General features: G+C 41.7%; 1 protein-coding gene across 1 annotated transcript in view; it reads left to right on the top strand.

Moving 5' to 3' along the window:
• The window catches only part of LOC311209740 (neuron navigator 2-like), a gene marked incomplete at both ends in the record, with an annotated part of 88296 nt that overhangs the window by 15163 nt on the left and 55452 nt on the right, over positions 1-17681 (top strand). The window contains one exon of the mRNA XM_084287252.1: positions 12675-12747. Within this exon, the coding sequence (XP_084143378.1) occupies positions 12675-12747 (73 nt within the window). The remainder of the gene's footprint in view (positions 1-12674; positions 12748-17681) is intronic.

Below are 17681 nucleotides of genomic sequence, written 5' to 3'. Positions count from 1 at the left end.
AGCAAAGCCCACCAAACCTTAGAGAGCTGAACCCGGAGCCAGAGCAGGTCTCCTTGCATCGCTGTTCCCGTTGCTACACAATGTTGGAAAGCATCGTACAGATTTGCCCAGATTGAGCGTTAGATACAGTTCGGGTCTGTCAGGCTCGAAGGCAGTGCTGCTAAGCCTTGTCAGATTAAGTTCAGTACTGCAGAACCATTTGGGACCATCAGTGTCTATCAGCCTCACCCTGGTGCCAGAAATGACATGGCAAAGGCCCCCACTGACTCCATGAAAAGCCCCCTAGGTGAGAACCTCTCCCCTGTTCTCCTCTTGTCTGGGTTTCTCTGTTCTCGAGAGCATCTCTGTCTTCTTTTGCTCCAGATAAGAGTTGGCTGTTTCCAATATATAATCTCTTATAGTCAGTTCTATATCTTTTCCTCTGCAAAAGAACTTTTTTTTCCTTTCAAACCCCTATATTTTTGTACTGTGGATGCTTCTCTAAACAAAAGCCTGTAATTGGGGTGATTAGTTCCAGCTGGCATGCAGAAAATCTTGTGGTTAATGGAGGATGTAGTAGCATGGAGCGTAGGCTCTGGGGCCAAGAAAATTTGGAGATGATCAGCAGAATTGTATTTAGGTTTTTGGAACGAAACACAAGAAAATATTGGCGTAGTTTTTGAGAACTGAGGGAGGGAGGGTAAAACAAGGCTGGTTTCCTCTCCTACCCACTTCCGAAAAAAGCCTGAGGTCAATAAGCGTGAGTAGGGCTGTATCTTTGTTACTGTTTGGTTACAGAAAAGCAGAGATGTTTTCCTTTCTAACAGTCAGTTTGCGTCTTGTTTTGGGATGGTATTTGAGCTCAACGTTTGACATCCTGCAGTATTTGGGCAATGTAGGAGATGCTGCATGCTACCTTCCCTTGTAGGTAGTGCAGATAATTCCTATTCATGTGAGTACCTCAGTGAGTGCTATTACCAAGGGGTTCCTATCACTTCAATTTGTAAAAATGATTCTTGTTTTATCAATAACATCAATATGTTTGGGGTACTTTTATATACTCTTCTTATACTTCATTTTTAATATACTTTTTATACTATTTTTTTTATACTTTATCATAATTACTTTATCAGCAAACAGGTAGAGTATGTAAGGGATTTCTTTTACACAGATACCAAGTCTGGCTTTAATGGGAGCCTGCAGAAATCCTGCTCTGTAGGTGCTGTGTTCTCCCAGGGAGGACATGCGTTTTGTAAAATGGTAGCAGCTTTTGAAGGAAGTTTCACTGCAATTCCTTTAGCACAGCGTGATAACTGAGCACATTATTATCCTCAGTATAAATGTGTACTTCTTGCTTAGCACTGCAAGGAGAGGGAGAGAGAGGTAGTTGTGTTACCTGCTACATAGAAGTGATAAATCATAACAGATGAGGTAACAGGAAAGATGAAACGATACAAGACATTTGAAAGATCTGAGATCTGTGGAGAGCAAGGTGAAAGAAAAAGATCTGTATCAGCTAAAATAGAAGAGACTGGGGAGAGTGCTGAGTAAAGAAAGCTAACTTTTAGAATGTGGACTGGAAGACATTGCAGAGAGGAGAGGCTTGGAAGTGGAGAGGTATGTTGGCAGGCACAGGCGACAACTGATGGACAACTGAAGGTGGGACTGGAAGAAAAGATAAAAAAAAAAAAAAAAGCAGCAGCAAGTTTTCTTGTAGGGAAGGTAGAGTTTTTTTGTTTGTTTGTTTGTTTTTTCCATCCTGAATATAAAACTAAGAAATATTGAATGTAGCAGTAGAAAGAGATAAGAGATATCTGTATTATTTAAGAAAAAAAAAAATAATGAGAAAAGGCCAATGAGAAAATGGAAGTTTTTTTAATGGGAGAAGTGATAGGGTGTCACCCATACTACTGGAGCTTGAAGGAGTTGAGTGATAGCAAAGCTGTCATGCTGAAGGGAGAAGAATGGGGGAATCTGTAGGTGGATAGAGGAACTCTCCCATGGTTTCATGCAAAGCCTGGGGAAGTTGTGGGACACCCAAGAAGGCAAGAATTTGGACAAACAGGCATGAATATAGGGTGAACCAACACCACAGTTCCTTCCTATAAATAGGGTAGGAAATAACTGTGGTTTTCATGTCGGTTTGTGGTAGGGCTTTATTATTTTTAAGGATGATCGCTTTGTGTATGTATGTAAGTATCTGTGTTATCAAGTAACAGAGGAGGGGTTTTCTGTGTGTGTCTTGACCAGAAGCTTTTGCAGAACCATTCCTTTCTGATGCAGACATCAAGTTGCACTAGTAAAATGCTCAGTCTTTCTGCTGCTGTCTTGCAAATGTGAAGAGTCCTGTACTGCAATGTGGGCCAGAGCCTCCTATTCTTCCCAAGGACTTTAAGAAATTTAAGATGAAGACCCTTATTTTCAATACGTTCCTTTTTGCAAGGAAACATCACTCCAGTGATGGCAATTTGACTGCTAGTTTAGTTTTTGACTGATTACTTGTATCGTGAAAAAGAGCTGTTCTGCAGTGTGTTTTGGACATCCCAAGCCAAACAGCAGCCTGTATGAGAACTCCTCAGCCTGGCGGGGCCCCTGTTTATAAGCGTGCAGTGCAGGAAGTTTTAATTTCATTGCTAAAGTCAATTTGTTCACTTGTCTCCTCCATGTGATCTGTGCCAGGTTCACTTTTTTTTAAAAGAAAGCACAAAACTGCTTCCCTCTTTTCATGACAGATGCTGAAATCTTTATGATAACGGGTGTATGGTGTATGCTGTACATATTTGTGTTCTTAATGGATGGTTTAATGAATGGAAATAACAAATATGAATGGTGGTGTGATGTAGCCTATATGTAATGGGTACACCTGAATACACCGGAATGAGCTGGTTGGCAGGAGTACTGTGAGCTGAAACTGTCTGCCTCACTTGAGCAGCTCCCTGTGTGTATAACATCCTCTGGGTGGGTGAGCTGGTGCTTTTTGTACAAATAGCTATAAACAACTGCTGCAACAAATGCAGCTAAAATATTCTTAGTCATCTGTATTTTTCTCGAGGAAATTATTATTGTCAGTTTTAGAAACCTCCTTTTCAGAAGGGGACGCCTGGCGCGTTATTCTTTGATCTTCCAGACCTGGCATCCTCTCCAGCCTGCTCCTCTGAATAAAGGCAAGTTGATAGCAGCAGCACTGTCCAAAATTTGCCGCAGCCAGCCACAGTAACTGTGTGAGGGCGCTGCCCCAAAGCCCTGCAGCTCACTGGGGTAGAAACCTGGCTGCCCGGCCGCTCGGTCCCCACAGCCTGCTGGCCGGGAATGCGCTGCTAAATCAGGGCAGCAGCTCCTCAGGAAGGATCAGAAGCATCACAAGCATTTTTTTTTCCCCCTTTGCAAATTCCTGCTGTAGGGTTTTTTGGAAACACATCCCTGCGGTTAAATATAGCCGTGTATTTTCAACTAATGCTTCTCCAAGGTTGATCTGAAAATGTAATAAAGGGAAATGTTTGTGTCTGCTGTTTTCCCGGCTTTACTTGGGGAGTTTGTGCCTTATGGTCAGCGTGTGTTTACAGGTTTAATCTGTTGAATTTTACTAGTGACAAATGGATACCTTTTGGCCCTGACCTGCAGCGTTTTTCCTTGTGGCTGAATGTTAGTTTGAAAGGAAGACATCAGCTGGAGCTGTGCCAGCCTGCCCAGCAGCAGACAGCAGCTTCTCTCCTAGAGCTGCTTGTGGAGGCACGTGGCCAAACGTGCAAGTTAGGAGTGTGGAGCACTGCATTTTCCCTAAGCTTCCTGTGTTGTTTTTTACCATGTATGAACCTAAAGTACAGTTTTTCCTCTATAGAGGAGGCATTTCCTCCCTGCTGGGAACCTTGCATGGCGCTCCTTCCTTCCCCTCCTCTGTAAAGACAACAGAGTCAGGCTTTTGCGTGTCGTCACATAGAAAAGAATGATTTACTACAGAGGTGATCTGACAGGTTGCTTGTATTTAGATGTCCTTTCTCACTTTCTAATGAGTGTTGCCCTTAGGTAACATTCATTTAATTGTCTGTATTTTTTTTCCAGACGCCTGGACTGTTGTTGTTATGCTATTATGCTTACCAAAACTCTTCTGCATGTGGAGACAGGAGAAAGGCATTACATGCGTACTGTTCTGCCCGTTTGGTGGATGTATATGGCACCTTTGGAGATGCTGCTTATCACAATCTGTCATTCCCATAAGGGACTGTCTTCATGGTCCCTTGTGGTCCACTCTAATTTTGTACCCTATGGAGTGATGCTAGAACTTAGATGTCACTCTGCAAAAACGTTAGGCCCATAAGCAACAGGGAATTGACTTTAAAAAGTAATTTTAAAGGAAAAAATGGAAAATAAGAGCTTAACTATAAAGGTGTAGTTAGATTTTATTTGATCACTTATTTCGCTGTTAATTTAAAATCTGACCTCTTGAATACCTGTGTTTCTGTGCCCCTTGTGGATTAAATAGATGAAACAGCAAATATGTGAAGGGGCCAGAGTCATTCCCTGTCAGTATGTGGAGATCTCTGTCTGTATTTGCTGATGTCTTTCACTTGCATATTTACACATAAGACTGGAAAAATAGCTTTTATAACATGGTTGCTCTTTAACATTATTACATGAAATATATGCTTTCCGTAATACTCTGTAAACACAGTTTCTTGCTGTGTTTTGCTGAAATGGGGAAAAATGGGAAATTCTGGGTGATGGGGTTTTGCCTTCCTGTGCCCATGTGTTGGGGCACTCGCAGTATATGATGCTGTGGTCCTTGAGAGGCCAAACCAGGTGCAGCAGGTTGTTTTACCTTCACTGGGATAATGCTGGCATTGAATTTGGTGCTGTGAGCAAAAATCGTGCTCAGACAGACTAAAAGGTAAAGAAAGCCATTTGTCTGGCAGTTTCTTCTGGTGCTTAGGTCTTAGTTTCTTTGTGTAGTGCTGAGCACTTCACTCCTGAGTACTGGAAATGGATCACAGCTTATGCAAGCGTTCGTACAGCCCAGAGAAATCAGCTTGGTCTCCGTGCCTTGTTAGGAATTGTTGATTACCAGCCATCTGCTGCATTACTTGCTCATCTGCTGTAGCTGTGTGAGAATGGCTATTTTAATTAATTAGTTTTAGGTAATACATATCCAGAGCACCTTATCATTGGCTTTTTGAAGGATTATTTTTCTTAGACCTGCCTGAGGACAAGCCCAACAGTAATATTTACCTAAATGATTGTGTTGGAGAGCTGCTGTAGAAGATATAACCTAGGATCCAGGTGCAAGGCAGGAGGGAGCACAAGTGTGGTGGTGTCCCGGACCAGAACAAGTCAGGAGCAGGTGAAGCTGTGACCTTCAGGCACGAGGATGTCCATCAGCCACGGCGGAGAGCACACACTGCCTGGGAACAGGCTGTGGCAGCAGCTCTCTTCCCAGGGCTCTTTTTTTAGGAAAGAACAACTGTCCATGGCCATGCTGCAACAGCTCCTTTAAATGACACAGCTATGAGATGATCATTATGTTGTTGTGTTTTTTTTTTTTAAACTGTATTTGAAAAATGAAACCAGGACATATGCTGGTGTCCTGCGATCCCACTTGTAGTAATTGAGAATCTGTAACTTGTGTTACTTAAAATTAATTTTGGCTGGTGGGTTGCTTTATTATTACAAATAATCATTTAATTAGTAGGATAGTCCAAATGAAACTTTTTTTTTTTTTTTTTTTTTTTTGAGGCAGAAGCTCCGTTTGTGTATTTTTTTTTTTGCAACATGAGGTTAAGTTCCAGGTTACTGCTGCAAATTCAAGCTAATCATCTTCAACCCTTGGGCTAGTGCTTCTGAAAATACAACACAGCATACGAAGGCCTTTGCTTACAGGAAGGAGTAGTTTTAGCATCAGTCATTGCTTTAAGCATTTATGCTCTTAAAAATATTGTTTTGTATAGCATTCAAGGATGTTTTGGGTAGAACCAAATACATTAGATGGACTGGAGATACCCTCCCTGCGTGGGGACCTAGCTGTTGACAGGGCTGTCAAAAGTCTTGCTTTCCATGCTTCCACACACAGGCGAGCAGCAGAAAGACCAGATTAGCTTGGCAGGACTTCTGAGTCGCGTGGGATTTCCTAAAACCATTCCAATAAAAGTGCCCTTTGAGATCAGAAATGTGGACATCATCAACTGGAGCTTTCTCTGTGGTGCTTCCTGCACGCATTTCTGTTCGTAGTAGGTGTGTTGTGAGTGCAGCTGTGGATATGCTTTTTGGAAAAGGAAAATTCAGTGTGGACAGGGATTTCATACCACGTATGTATTGTAGGAACCAGGTGGGTGCCTCGTGTAGCGTGTCCAGGTTCTGTGCATTTTATGGTACTTATGCTAGGCACGCTGATATAAGCCCCCCAGCAGAAGAGGTCTTAGAGGTCTTGATTTGTACAATATAACATAAAGTGGAGGAACACTTTTTGTCCCATTATTCCCTCTTAGGAAGAGCTGAGGTACGGGTATATTTTGACTAGAATAAATACCAATGAAAATGTATTTTAAGCTAAGCAATAGTAATTAGTGTTTGTATTTTTCTCAGGAAAAAGGAGTTTGCAGTTTTTCCTTGGTATTTCTTATATATACGTATGCTTAGGAAATAGTGTAAAAGGAGTATCAGACATTATCTGAGGGTGGAAAAAGAACAAAAGTCCATGAATTTAAGGATTGTCAATGTAATGACTTCAGATTTTACAGCTCTTCATAAATTTCATGCTATAACAATATTAAGCATAGAAGCTTGATCTGAAAATACAGACAGGGAGTACATTCAGAAACAGCTTGGTGGAAACAGCTCGTGTTTGGCTCTTTCCTTGTTTTCTACGTTGTATGAGAAGTCTGCTGTCATATTGCATAAGAGCTGATGAAGCTATAAAATTTCACATGAAATCAATCTTAATTTTCTTGCTTTGAAAACTAATACACTGGCCAGAACGTGGAGCCTGAGGTCGAATGGCAAGTCCTGTTCTGAATATAAGTGGTGGTTTTTCTGGATGAACTCAAACTCCACATTTATCACTGTAAAAGCTGGGAGCAGAGGTCTTGCATCACAATACAAGAAACACCCTGTGGCTTCCAAGGGAAGGAACCTACAAGAAGCTTAACTCCGGTTGTTTGAGAAAAACATCTGTATCTGTCAAAAGGGCAGCGCTGTTTATAATTTACCCTGCTCTGTTTGACTTGGCAGACTTGAACATACAGCTTTAGGTGTAGACACTTTCCATATTCAAGCCTTTGTGTAACAATCAGTGTTCAGCATGTATCAGTGCCCATGTTGGGTCTCCAAGCTACAGAACGATGATATTTGTGGCTGGGTTTTTTGTTTGTTCCTGCTATGCTCTCTTCTTATACAGGCTTGGGCATGTTTTCTAGGCTATTTTCTTTCTAGCACTGACAAGAATAGAAGTAGAAATTGCTATTATATGACAAGTGCAAAAACATCTGCGGGTGTTGTGGCCAGCACTGCCAGAAATACACAATTACTGTAAGGTACATTAGAAAATAGAGGGAAAACTGACTCATGTGCCCAGGAAAGTAATGGTGCAGTGAGAATTAAATAAATGTAGTTGTTAAATTTGGGTGTATTGAAGTGTTATAGACGCTAGGAAGGAATGAGAAGTGTGCAGGTCTGGTGGGAATGAAAACAACCATGTAGATGTACTTGTTATGATGTACTTAGAAATCAATAAAGAGGTGTGACCACGAGCGTTTAATGCTGCTTTTCCAGCCAGAGGCTGGTGTAACAGAGAAACTCCTGCTTCCACCGCCTGCTCTGCTGCTGGAAAGTTACGTCCACGCACGACTTCTTTGCCGAGCTGCCTTCTGCTCCCAGCTTTCCGGGTAGCAAATGCCACCCAGGGACTCACGTTACGAGGGAGTTTTCAGGCAGCTGATGAAGCATTCATTTCGCTTCTGCATGTATGAGAATGGCAGTTGTGACACCTCGACTTCTGTTCAGGCATGAGAGATGAATTCTGTGAGGTTTTATTTTTTGATACAATCTCCTAATTAAACGGAAGCTGTCTTAAGTATCATAGCAAAATGACAAATGTGGATAACGAATGCTTGTAAAGCAGCAGCTTGGGTTGGCAGTAGGAAAGATGATCACCGAGGAACTCAACTGTAACTCTTTTCTTTGGATGAACTGCCCTTTTCCTTTCAATTATCTTGTGTAGCAAGCAGAACAAATGACGTGCTTTAATAGCTAGCTTAAACAGCCTGGGGGGAGCTGGGGACATCTAAAGCTGTTTGTGAGGAGTCGGACCACAGGCGGTCCTCTGGGGGTGTCGAGTCCTAGGCAGTGGGCAGCGTGAGCTTCCCAGCTTGAGCATCCTCTGGTGACGGCCAGCTTGGAGAAGGGACAGCCCCTGGAGGTGGGCAGTGGAGTTTGGGGACGTCTTGGAATAAGTACCTGATGTGTTGGGGGCAGAACTGATAATGCACTTTGTTAGGTGGTTCTGTCGCGAACAGCTCGTATGCTGCAGTTTGAAACCGCAAATTCATGAGATGCTTTGGGCAAGGAAGCCTAAGAAGGCAAGGCTCAGTTTCGAACTCTCCCGGCAATGTGTCTCAGTAAGGTAAAGGCTGTGGATGTCTGATCCTGGTTTGCCTTGTTCTTTTACATAGCTTTCCCCTGTTTTGGGTAGGTGGAAAATGAGGGACGTCCAACTCCCATCTTTGCTGCTTTACTTCTGCCGTGTTAAACGCTTGCTGGCAAAGCAAATGAGAAGGCAGAAGAGTCAGCCAGAAATTGTAGCTCACAGTATTAAAGAAAATATGTGCTCCCCTTTGGCAAATCCACAGTCTTTTCACACTGGCTTGAAGGGTTTAAACAGTATGCAGGCTTGCCCGAGGAAGGGCCCTTACAGTCTCAACAATAACGTGCTGTTAAATAATGTAATTTCAAGGGGACCACTGTACTTCGTGTCAGAAGTCACAACGCAGGGCAGATGGATCTCTACTGAGCTGAGATCGAACCAGAAACTTCACTTCTGTCAGGGGTGTATCCACCAAAGCGGTCCAATTACCACGCTGCCATTCAGAGGAACTAAGCATCTCCAACACCTTACGAAATAGTGGATCTTTCTCCATCAAATGCTATTTGCAGATCACAAATGGCTAGTTCTTATATTAAAACAACAGGGGCTAGAGATAGCTCTTCCTTGGAGCTTTTGTAGGTAAAATTAGTTTAATATTGCATTGTTGGAAACTCTTCTCTTTAAACAAGCAAAATGATTTCCAATGCATTGCGCTGTTAAGATTAGGAGATAAACCAAGTTTAGGGCTCTTCGCTCAGGCCACTGGCAACAAAACACTATTCACACCGTAAGCTACTTAGCAAGACTTCAGTAGCTTTCTTACCTTCAGTTTTTACAATAAGGAAAATGGGTAATTGCTTCCCTTACACATCCCAACAGCACTGTTTCCATTTTTCCAGCTCTGGGATGCAGAAGACTGCTCCCTGTTAAAGCATTTGGCACTTCGGCCTCTTAGGAGACTCCACAGAGCCAAGTGGAGTGTGAGTCCTCCACTGGAACTGGATGGCAGTCACAAATCATTTTTGTGTGGGACAGCACACCAGCCAGTCATTGTGTGGGAAGTGCTTTGAATTCCCACCAGCACTAAATGTTAATAATTTCATGCTTTCTGCCTTTCTTTTTCTTCTTGAATTTCTCCACATTTCTTTGTTTTCCTTATTGAGCTCTATTTTTTTTTTCCTTCCAAATCAATTAATTACATTCCTATCATTCTGCCATATAATGCTGTTGGTCCCACAGATGATATTGCATAAATGTTAACCGAATGAGTGCTGTGTTTTTATCTTTGAGTTCTGTTGTTTTAGTGAATTCCTTAGACATGCGATGCTATATATCCACATAGGATCCTTATCTTAACAGTTTATTTTCTTGTGTAAGAGGTCTGCTTTTGCAAGCCTATTATTACACTTTATTTCATCAGGTTGGTTTCTAAGTACTGAAATACGATATTTTCCTGTTTCCATAAGATTTTTTCTTAGCGGTTCCTGACTGTAACACATTCTGATTTTTGATAACCCACTTCCTGTAATCTTTTTCTCTGCGTTTTTATACTGCTCTGTTTTTTCCCCCGGTTCTTGCCCTGTGTCCGTGGAGCACCGCAAAGCCTCGATCCCTCTCAGCACTCAGCCAGGCATCGCAGTCAATGCAGCAGGGTGCCCTGCATGCCCCATGACAAGGCAGCGTTGCCCAGCTCTCTTCTCCCGTGTTATGAACACACAGCTCAAGTCATCGTGCTCTTTGGGGGAGTCGGCCATCAGCCTGGGAGCGGGAGCCATAACATGTCATTAGGTGACTAAAAAGGCTTGGTGAAAACTGTGGCTTTGTCCCAGGGAAGAGGTTGCAATGATTTCAAAGGGCGCTCCTTGAATCTGAGCCAGGTCTGCAATGAGCATGAGGTCAGGAGGTCTGCAAGGACTCCTGTATAGCACCAGAAATAGGGGCGTGGGTGGGGATCTAGCTAGTTGCCCAGAAGTCAGCCTTGATCCTGTGGTCACTTGGACCTAACGGAGAATTGGAGCAACGGTGAAGGACCTGGGAGGAGAAGCAAAGCAGTTTAGGGCTCTGTGGACTGCAAGAGCTCCTGTGGAGTTTCCACAGCTGCAGATCTGGAGTTGAGATGAGATAGCACTCATCTTTACTCATTAACCAAAATAACCCTCCTGGCTAGGAGGGGAAAAGTCTATCCAGAGTTGTGGAAGGCTGGATGCGTTCTTGGTCAAGACCGAAGTCGTTATAAGCATGGGTGGTAGAAATGGGTAGGAAGATGGATGCTTTTGTGTGATGTTTATTCTAGAAAAGGTGAACTTTGGCTTTCTGGTCCCAGGTCACCTCAATAAAAGAGTTGTGTTGAAAACCTGAAAGGGTTGTTGAACACTGAGGAAGGAAACTAAAACAGATTGACTGCCGCAGCATAGTGAGCTGTGGATAAATGAACCTTTGGACCCTACGTCCTGCTGTAAGCTTTCAAACCTGAGCACTGCAGGCAATTTGGCAAATCTATTTCCAAAGTCTATCCAAAACTTCTACCAATCGCATCCTCTCACAGTGTTTTAACTCTTGCAATCCCAGTTATGAAATGCCAATTACTTTTTTTTTTTTTTTTTTTTTCCCTTGATAGCAGAGAATGTTTTTAATGTTACATTTACAGACAGTAAATGAAACTGCCTTGACAGAAATCCATACTGGGGGTTTTCTGACAGCTTTCCCTGTAGGTTTTTTGCTTTTTTTTTTTTTTTTAATATGTATATAACTTTTTGAGAAGGACAGGAAATACAGGTCAGGTGCTGGGAGTGCAGCCTCTCAAGTGCTGTAAGCCCTCATTTTTCTATTTGTTCAAGGTCAGGCAAGAGCTGATCTAGAAGGTAGATCTTTCACGTCCTTTTTTGGCTGTGTCCAACCTTCACAGAAGAAAGGTAGTTACGTGATAGCAAGTGTGGCGACTGGGGTCTGTTTTCCTTACCTATGAAGCAGAAGAAGTGTTTGAGATGTTATGGAGCCTAATTCATGTTTGCAAGATGTTCAAACATGCAGATACTACTTGATCACTTCCCAATTGCCCCGACACAAGCAAAAATTGCATAGTGGTATTACCTGAAGTCTTCTGTGTAACTATTCATGTATTATGTGATATATCCTAAAATATTGTAGAGTTTGCTTTTGCCTTCCTTTTTTTTTTTTTTTTTTTTTTTTTTTTTTGTGTGTGTGTGTCTTTGTTTTGTTGTTTCTGTTTGAATTTTGTTTGAAGGTTTTAGAGGTGTCTAAGGTTTGGCTTGTGCATAGAAATGCTTTGTAGGCATCTGAATATGACAGCAGACCTTTGGTGGGAGATGGGTGGGAATGTAGGCACGAGGCTACAGCTGGATCTCTACTGTGACATTGAGTTATGAGGGGGAAATGCGAAACTCTCCCAACCTTTCTAGAGTTCACTTTGTTGAGTAGGATTCAAATCTAGTCTGTACGTGGCAATTGTAGTCACCGGTGTTCAGAACTGTTGTGTATATCCCATCAGGTCAAAATCCATTTTATCCCATGCTATGTAGTACAGTTAGTTGTACCATCTCTCTGAAGGGCAGGATTTACCCCACAGTGAGATACTGGGGTTGTCTGTCATTTCTGACATGCGGAGAATGCCGTGAGTAAACATATTTTGGATTCCAGCTGGGGTTTCCAGTTACAGTTTTTATATTTGACTGCTTTTGTGGCTGGAAACTTTTGCCAGCTGTCAACTTAAGAGCAAGTGGCAATCTGCCTTCTCAAGCAAATGTGGCCTCCATGTTTATTTTCAGTTTCACGTTTGTTATACTCATTGTAGGTTAAAAATCCTGGCATAACATCCTTGACCCTTCAGTAAGATATGGAGTCATCATCTTTCATGGTGCGAGTATGAAATAACTTGCTTCACACAAGTACAAATAGCAGAGAGTCCAGACCCACATAGTAATCAATTTGGGACCGTACTAACTTAGGAGGCTTCATTTTGTTATGGTTTCCGCGTAATGAGCAAAGGGACTTTTTATGTGATACAAAGACCGAGTGCAATAAAGTGTGGCGGGAGATTAAAGTAAACAATTATTACAATGCATATTCTTTTGTGTCTCCTTTTTTTTTTGTTGTTGTTCTTGAATAGATTGAAAACATAGATGCATGCCTGAGTTTCTTGGCTGCTAAGGGGATTAACATACAGGGGCTGTCAGCAGAAGGTGAGTCAATTGGTTGTTTAAGATTTCATTTTAAACGAAGAACTGCTGCTTGTGATTGTAACCCGCACGTCCTGTGTAATGGAAAATTAATGTAATATGAATAATATAAGCTGTTGATGGTCTTCGCTCCTTTTTTCCCCTTCTCAGCATGAAAGGTAGGTAAAATAGATACGTAATCTCCGCACGGCTGACTTGTAAAAATAATTATTCTAATTCAGTAATGTCTTGGTTTATGTCTGTTAAAAAAGAGATTTTTCATCTAAGTCGTATAATTGGTACATGGGTTAGAGTGTAGCTTTTATGGATATTTAATAACTGTTGGGGGCTGCTTGTCTGTTGAGAGAAAAGGTATTTAGTTCCTCTTTCTTCAGTTATTTTGCTGTTGGAAAAAAAGATTCTGCTTTTTTATATTTAGATTTCTAAAAAGTGTGATTCCAAGTGTAAAAAGAAAAAAAGGGGGAAAAAAAAGAGTATTGACCTTGAGTTAATCACTTAGCTTATAAATAGCACCAGAATTTCCTAAAAGCTGAACATGACTCAGTGCAGGATACTCCTTTTTTGCCAGTGCATGATATGTGTCGGGGTGTATGGCGGCTGGTGCTCAGAAGCTGTTTAACTGCTGTCTTATTAAAAGATCAAACAGATTTTCCTAATCCTCATCACCAGCTTTCACCTCCGCTTTCATTTAAATATGCTGGAAAAGCATTTGGGTTCAGAAGCTGTTAAGACAAACTTTGAATGTTTTATTACATGGCACCTTCTTCAGCATTTCACAGAACAAATAGTTGGATGTGTGGCATCAGGTGAGACCTGAAGTTAGATCTGGTGAGTAAGTCTCGTTGCAAGCTTAGTTTTGAGGGGATTACATTGTCAAATCATGAATGTACTTTTACTTCTGTGTGAACAGTTGAATTGCCTGCATGCGTAAAGCCATGTTTTCTTCCTCGGAGGGAATTCTGTCGCTCAAACAAAAGAGGCAAGAAAGGATGTGTAGGTGTGGTGGGCTGACCCCAGCCCACAGCCAGCAGCTGCTCGCTCACTCCCCCACACTCCCAGCAGGACCAGGCAGAGAATAGGAAGGGCTAAAGTGAAAAAACGTGTGGGTCAAGATAAAGATAGTGAAATAAGTGAAGGAAAGAGGAAGAAAAAAACAAAAGCGATGCAAAGGCAGTCACTCACTGCGACCTCCCACAAGGAGACAGATGCCCTGCCACCTTCTGAGTAATGGCCATGTCCCCAGTACCTAGCCCCCATTTTACTGCCAAGCATGACGTTATGTCGCAAGGAATATCCCTCTGGTCACCTGGGGCCAGCTGTCCACGTTGTGTCCCTTCCTGACTTCTTGTCCCCCCAGCCTACTTGAGGCTATAAAAAGAGGGAGCCTTGTCACGGTGCGAGTACTGCTCAGCAACAGCAAAAGCACTGGTTTAGCCACAAAGCCAAAACACAGCACGAGCTACTCTGAAGAGCATGAGCTCCACCCCAGCCAGACTCTGTACAGCAGGCGAGGTAACGCATTGTGTTAAAATAGTTGGTGTAAATGGGAAAAATAAGTAAAATTTAATTTGTGTCCAAAACCACGTCTTTGATTTTTATAGATAGTCTAAGATCTTCTGTCTGTAAACCTTGCCTATATCCTTATACAATCACAAATGCAATGCACCTTTGCTCCTTTAAAAATGAAATAAAAAAGGAAGGATGAATGATAGTCTTTCAGGTCATGTGAAGCCACAGAGTTTTTGAAGAGACCGCCAAGTCTTCCCTGTGGGAGGAGAAAATGTTCCCTCTCTTGGCCTTGGCTGTGCTACTGTCAGTGCCCCCCAGTGTCTGTGAGCTCTCGTGGACATGGGGTTAAGGATTTGAGACCTAGTGAGCACAGCGTGGAAGGGGAGCGATGATAACCTCATGCTGCTGCAGCTGTCTCAGGCCCTCAAGGAAATGCTGGCTGACCGCAGTTAAACCTTAAGCCCTGGCACCGAGGTGGGACTGCGCAGGACCTCAGTCCATGCCACCCTCAGGGGCTGGAACAGACACTGCTGAATCACAAAGCCATTAGTTTTAATTTCTGTCTAGGTGGAGCAGAGTGTGACTTCTTTTTTTAGTGTTGCGGTGTTACCACCCATACGTGTATTGCGCATTTGCTGGATGCAGAGGGCAGGAATTCCCCCTTACGGAGCAAAGTCTCTTTATTCATAAATAACAGGTGCTTTTTTGCACTCCAAAATGTAAATAAATAGTAGGTAGTGGTGCTGGAATGTATTTAGCATTAGCCCTTTTTATATCAAAACATTTTTATAGTCAGTTTGGTGTTGGCAAATTGCTGCTTCCACCTCTGTTTCACAAAACGTATTTTTAAGCAGCTGAAAAAATCATTTGCACCAATAATGAATTGAGTTAATATTGTTCTATTTAGTTTAGTGCTATTTTATCTTGAGTATGTTTTTTTTTTCCGTTCTTTATTAATTTGTGAGCTGCATGCTTTCAGGTTATGATAGGAAGTCTCAGCTGAAACAATCTTTCCCTTACTGACCGTGAATGATGTTTATGAAACATATTCCAGATAGCCACTGTGGATGAACCATATGGTGAAACCACCATGTACCCAAGTCTTACATATGTACATTACCTTTCAAAAGTATTCCCAAAATATTTGGGTTAAAATAGAATTATAACAAAATTAAATATTTAAAAAAAAATGTTCATGAAAAATTACAACTAAAACTTGCATTTTGGCAATTTGCAAAATAGTTTAAGTAATTCCTTGCTGTCCTCTAAGGGAAGCCCCCTACATCATCCTGGCGTATGAGATTCTACAAGTTACTTTAACAAGTATATTTGAAATGTAATTTCACAAAGCTTGTGAGAGTTCATAAGCAAGTATTTAGTACTTTTTTAGTACATTTTTTCCTAACCTGATATTATGACAACTAGTAGGAGAAGGGCTGGCTGGACGTTAGCTGTCCTTTTCTATAGCTTATCCTTCAGCTGGGTTAGAACACCCATAACTAATCTTTTCCTCCTTTTCAGCCCAAGTACCACCTGCATTATATGCCTAAATAGCTCAGTTACAATCAGGATTCTCACGTCAAGAAAATAAGGTGTGAGCTAAAATTTCTAAACATAGAAAGTTTGTTTACTGAGAAATGATTCAACAGAAAATGCAGGTTTGAGTCCATAATAAAAGCCAACTTTAACCTCAATGTGATATGTGAACACTGTAAAAATGTAACAAATTTCATATTATTTACCTGTCTTCCAGCAATGCAAAATCTAAGAATACCAGATGAGTTGGTGAGAAAACAGTGTGCAAAATTGACAGTGTAGTGTTCACAGTGGGGAGGGGAAGGCATGTTTCACGTTTATAGCTTTCCTGCCAAATCACAAGTCAGACTCAGCAGCACACAGGTTATCCCATAGTTTCTGCAGATTTCATATCTTTTTTTTCTTTCACGCTGTCGCATTTTCTAGGAATTAACATATTAAATCAAATAGAAGCTAAGAAGAGGCCAGTAATGCCTGCTGAAGGAGAACATTTACTGGCTTTGCCACTAACATTAAAAAAAAAAAAAAAAAAAAAGTGGCCGCTAAAGAGAGGGGAGTGAAGGAACATTTTTTATAAAATGAAGCTAAAAGACTTGAATTCAACTAGAAATTAAGCTTCTGAGAGACCATCCTTAGTTGTGCCGTGGAAGAAGGGGAGAACCCAACAGGAGAACACAGAATCACTTAAAATTAAGAGTGTTGTAACCAAGCAAGCTCATGTTTCTGCACAAGTTGCCAAGACCTGCTAGGTCAACTGCAAATAATTGTGTTTACTCCATTGGCAGAGCCTCATCTAGGAGGAAGTAAGAGATTGTGATTGCTTCCAAATGGAAATAAACATTAAAGCCTCTCCCGAGTTGCTTGAGAATATGCATTTTTCAATAGTGCAGCCTTAGTACGGAGGGAAGTTGATAATGTATACAAACTAGAATTTGGATAACTCCTAAATACTGAAATAATTGGGGACTTCGTGTGTAATACCCTTCCAGTGTAAAAAATAAAAATAAAAAAATATCCTGCTTAAATGTGTGACACAGGCTTTTATGGATTTCTGTATGTGAACTTTTATGGATTTAGGCAGTGAAGATGCTTAAGGATCTGTGTTCTCTGATGATGACCATAGAGATAGGCCCCCTACTTCGGCAACATGGAGCCACCGAAGTCTTCCCTTCTCAAAGATTTTAAACTCTAACATCTCTATTTGTAGCTCCTGAAGAAAAGTATGGAGATGCCAGTTCTCTCCTCTTCTTGCTGCTACTTTTGCTGTCTGTCCCTTTGAGCTGTCTGTCCATACCCATGCTCTTACTTGTTTCCACAGCTGGGTTTTGGGCTCCTGGAGCTGCAGCTGCCCAGCTAAGCATGCCATCCTTCACATACTGTTTCCTCACTGCCAAGATTTTGAAGATTATGGAGAACATAAATGTGCAGTAGAAACTGAATTCAGAGATAGCAGCTGCACCTCCTCTGGGTAACAGATTAGCTGGATAACAATCAGCTGAGCAAATCATGAAACCATAAAGCGATGAAAGGAAACCTCTTACTAGACTTTGGAACCACTGCTATCGAACTTAGACTTTTGCCTCTGAAATGACGTCTGTGCTTCTGTAGGTAAATGGGTTTCAGTGTACACGCTCTGCAGTCTTGCTGTAAATCCATTTTAGTTCCTTTCCAGTATCAAGGTGGAATTTTGATTTCTGTAGCACAAATGCCCCACAAAGCTGTTTTGGACATACCTGAGAGGAGGGTGTGTTCACTTACCAAGTTGGCAGATTTTGATTCTACCACATGGAGCCCGTGTGTTATTAAGATTCCTTTGGTCTGATAAATTCTTTATTTTTTGGCATAAAAAAAAATGCATGCAGACAAAGCAGGGAAAAAACATAATACCTTTT

Source organism: Netta rufina, assembly GCF_964035555.1.
Source record: "Netta rufina genome assembly, chromosome: 5".
Lineage (NCBI taxonomy): Eukaryota > Metazoa > Chordata > Aves > Anseriformes > Anatidae > Netta > Netta rufina.
The sequence above is the reverse complement of the archived record's forward strand: the minus strand, read 5'-3'. Positions and strand labels throughout refer to the sequence as shown.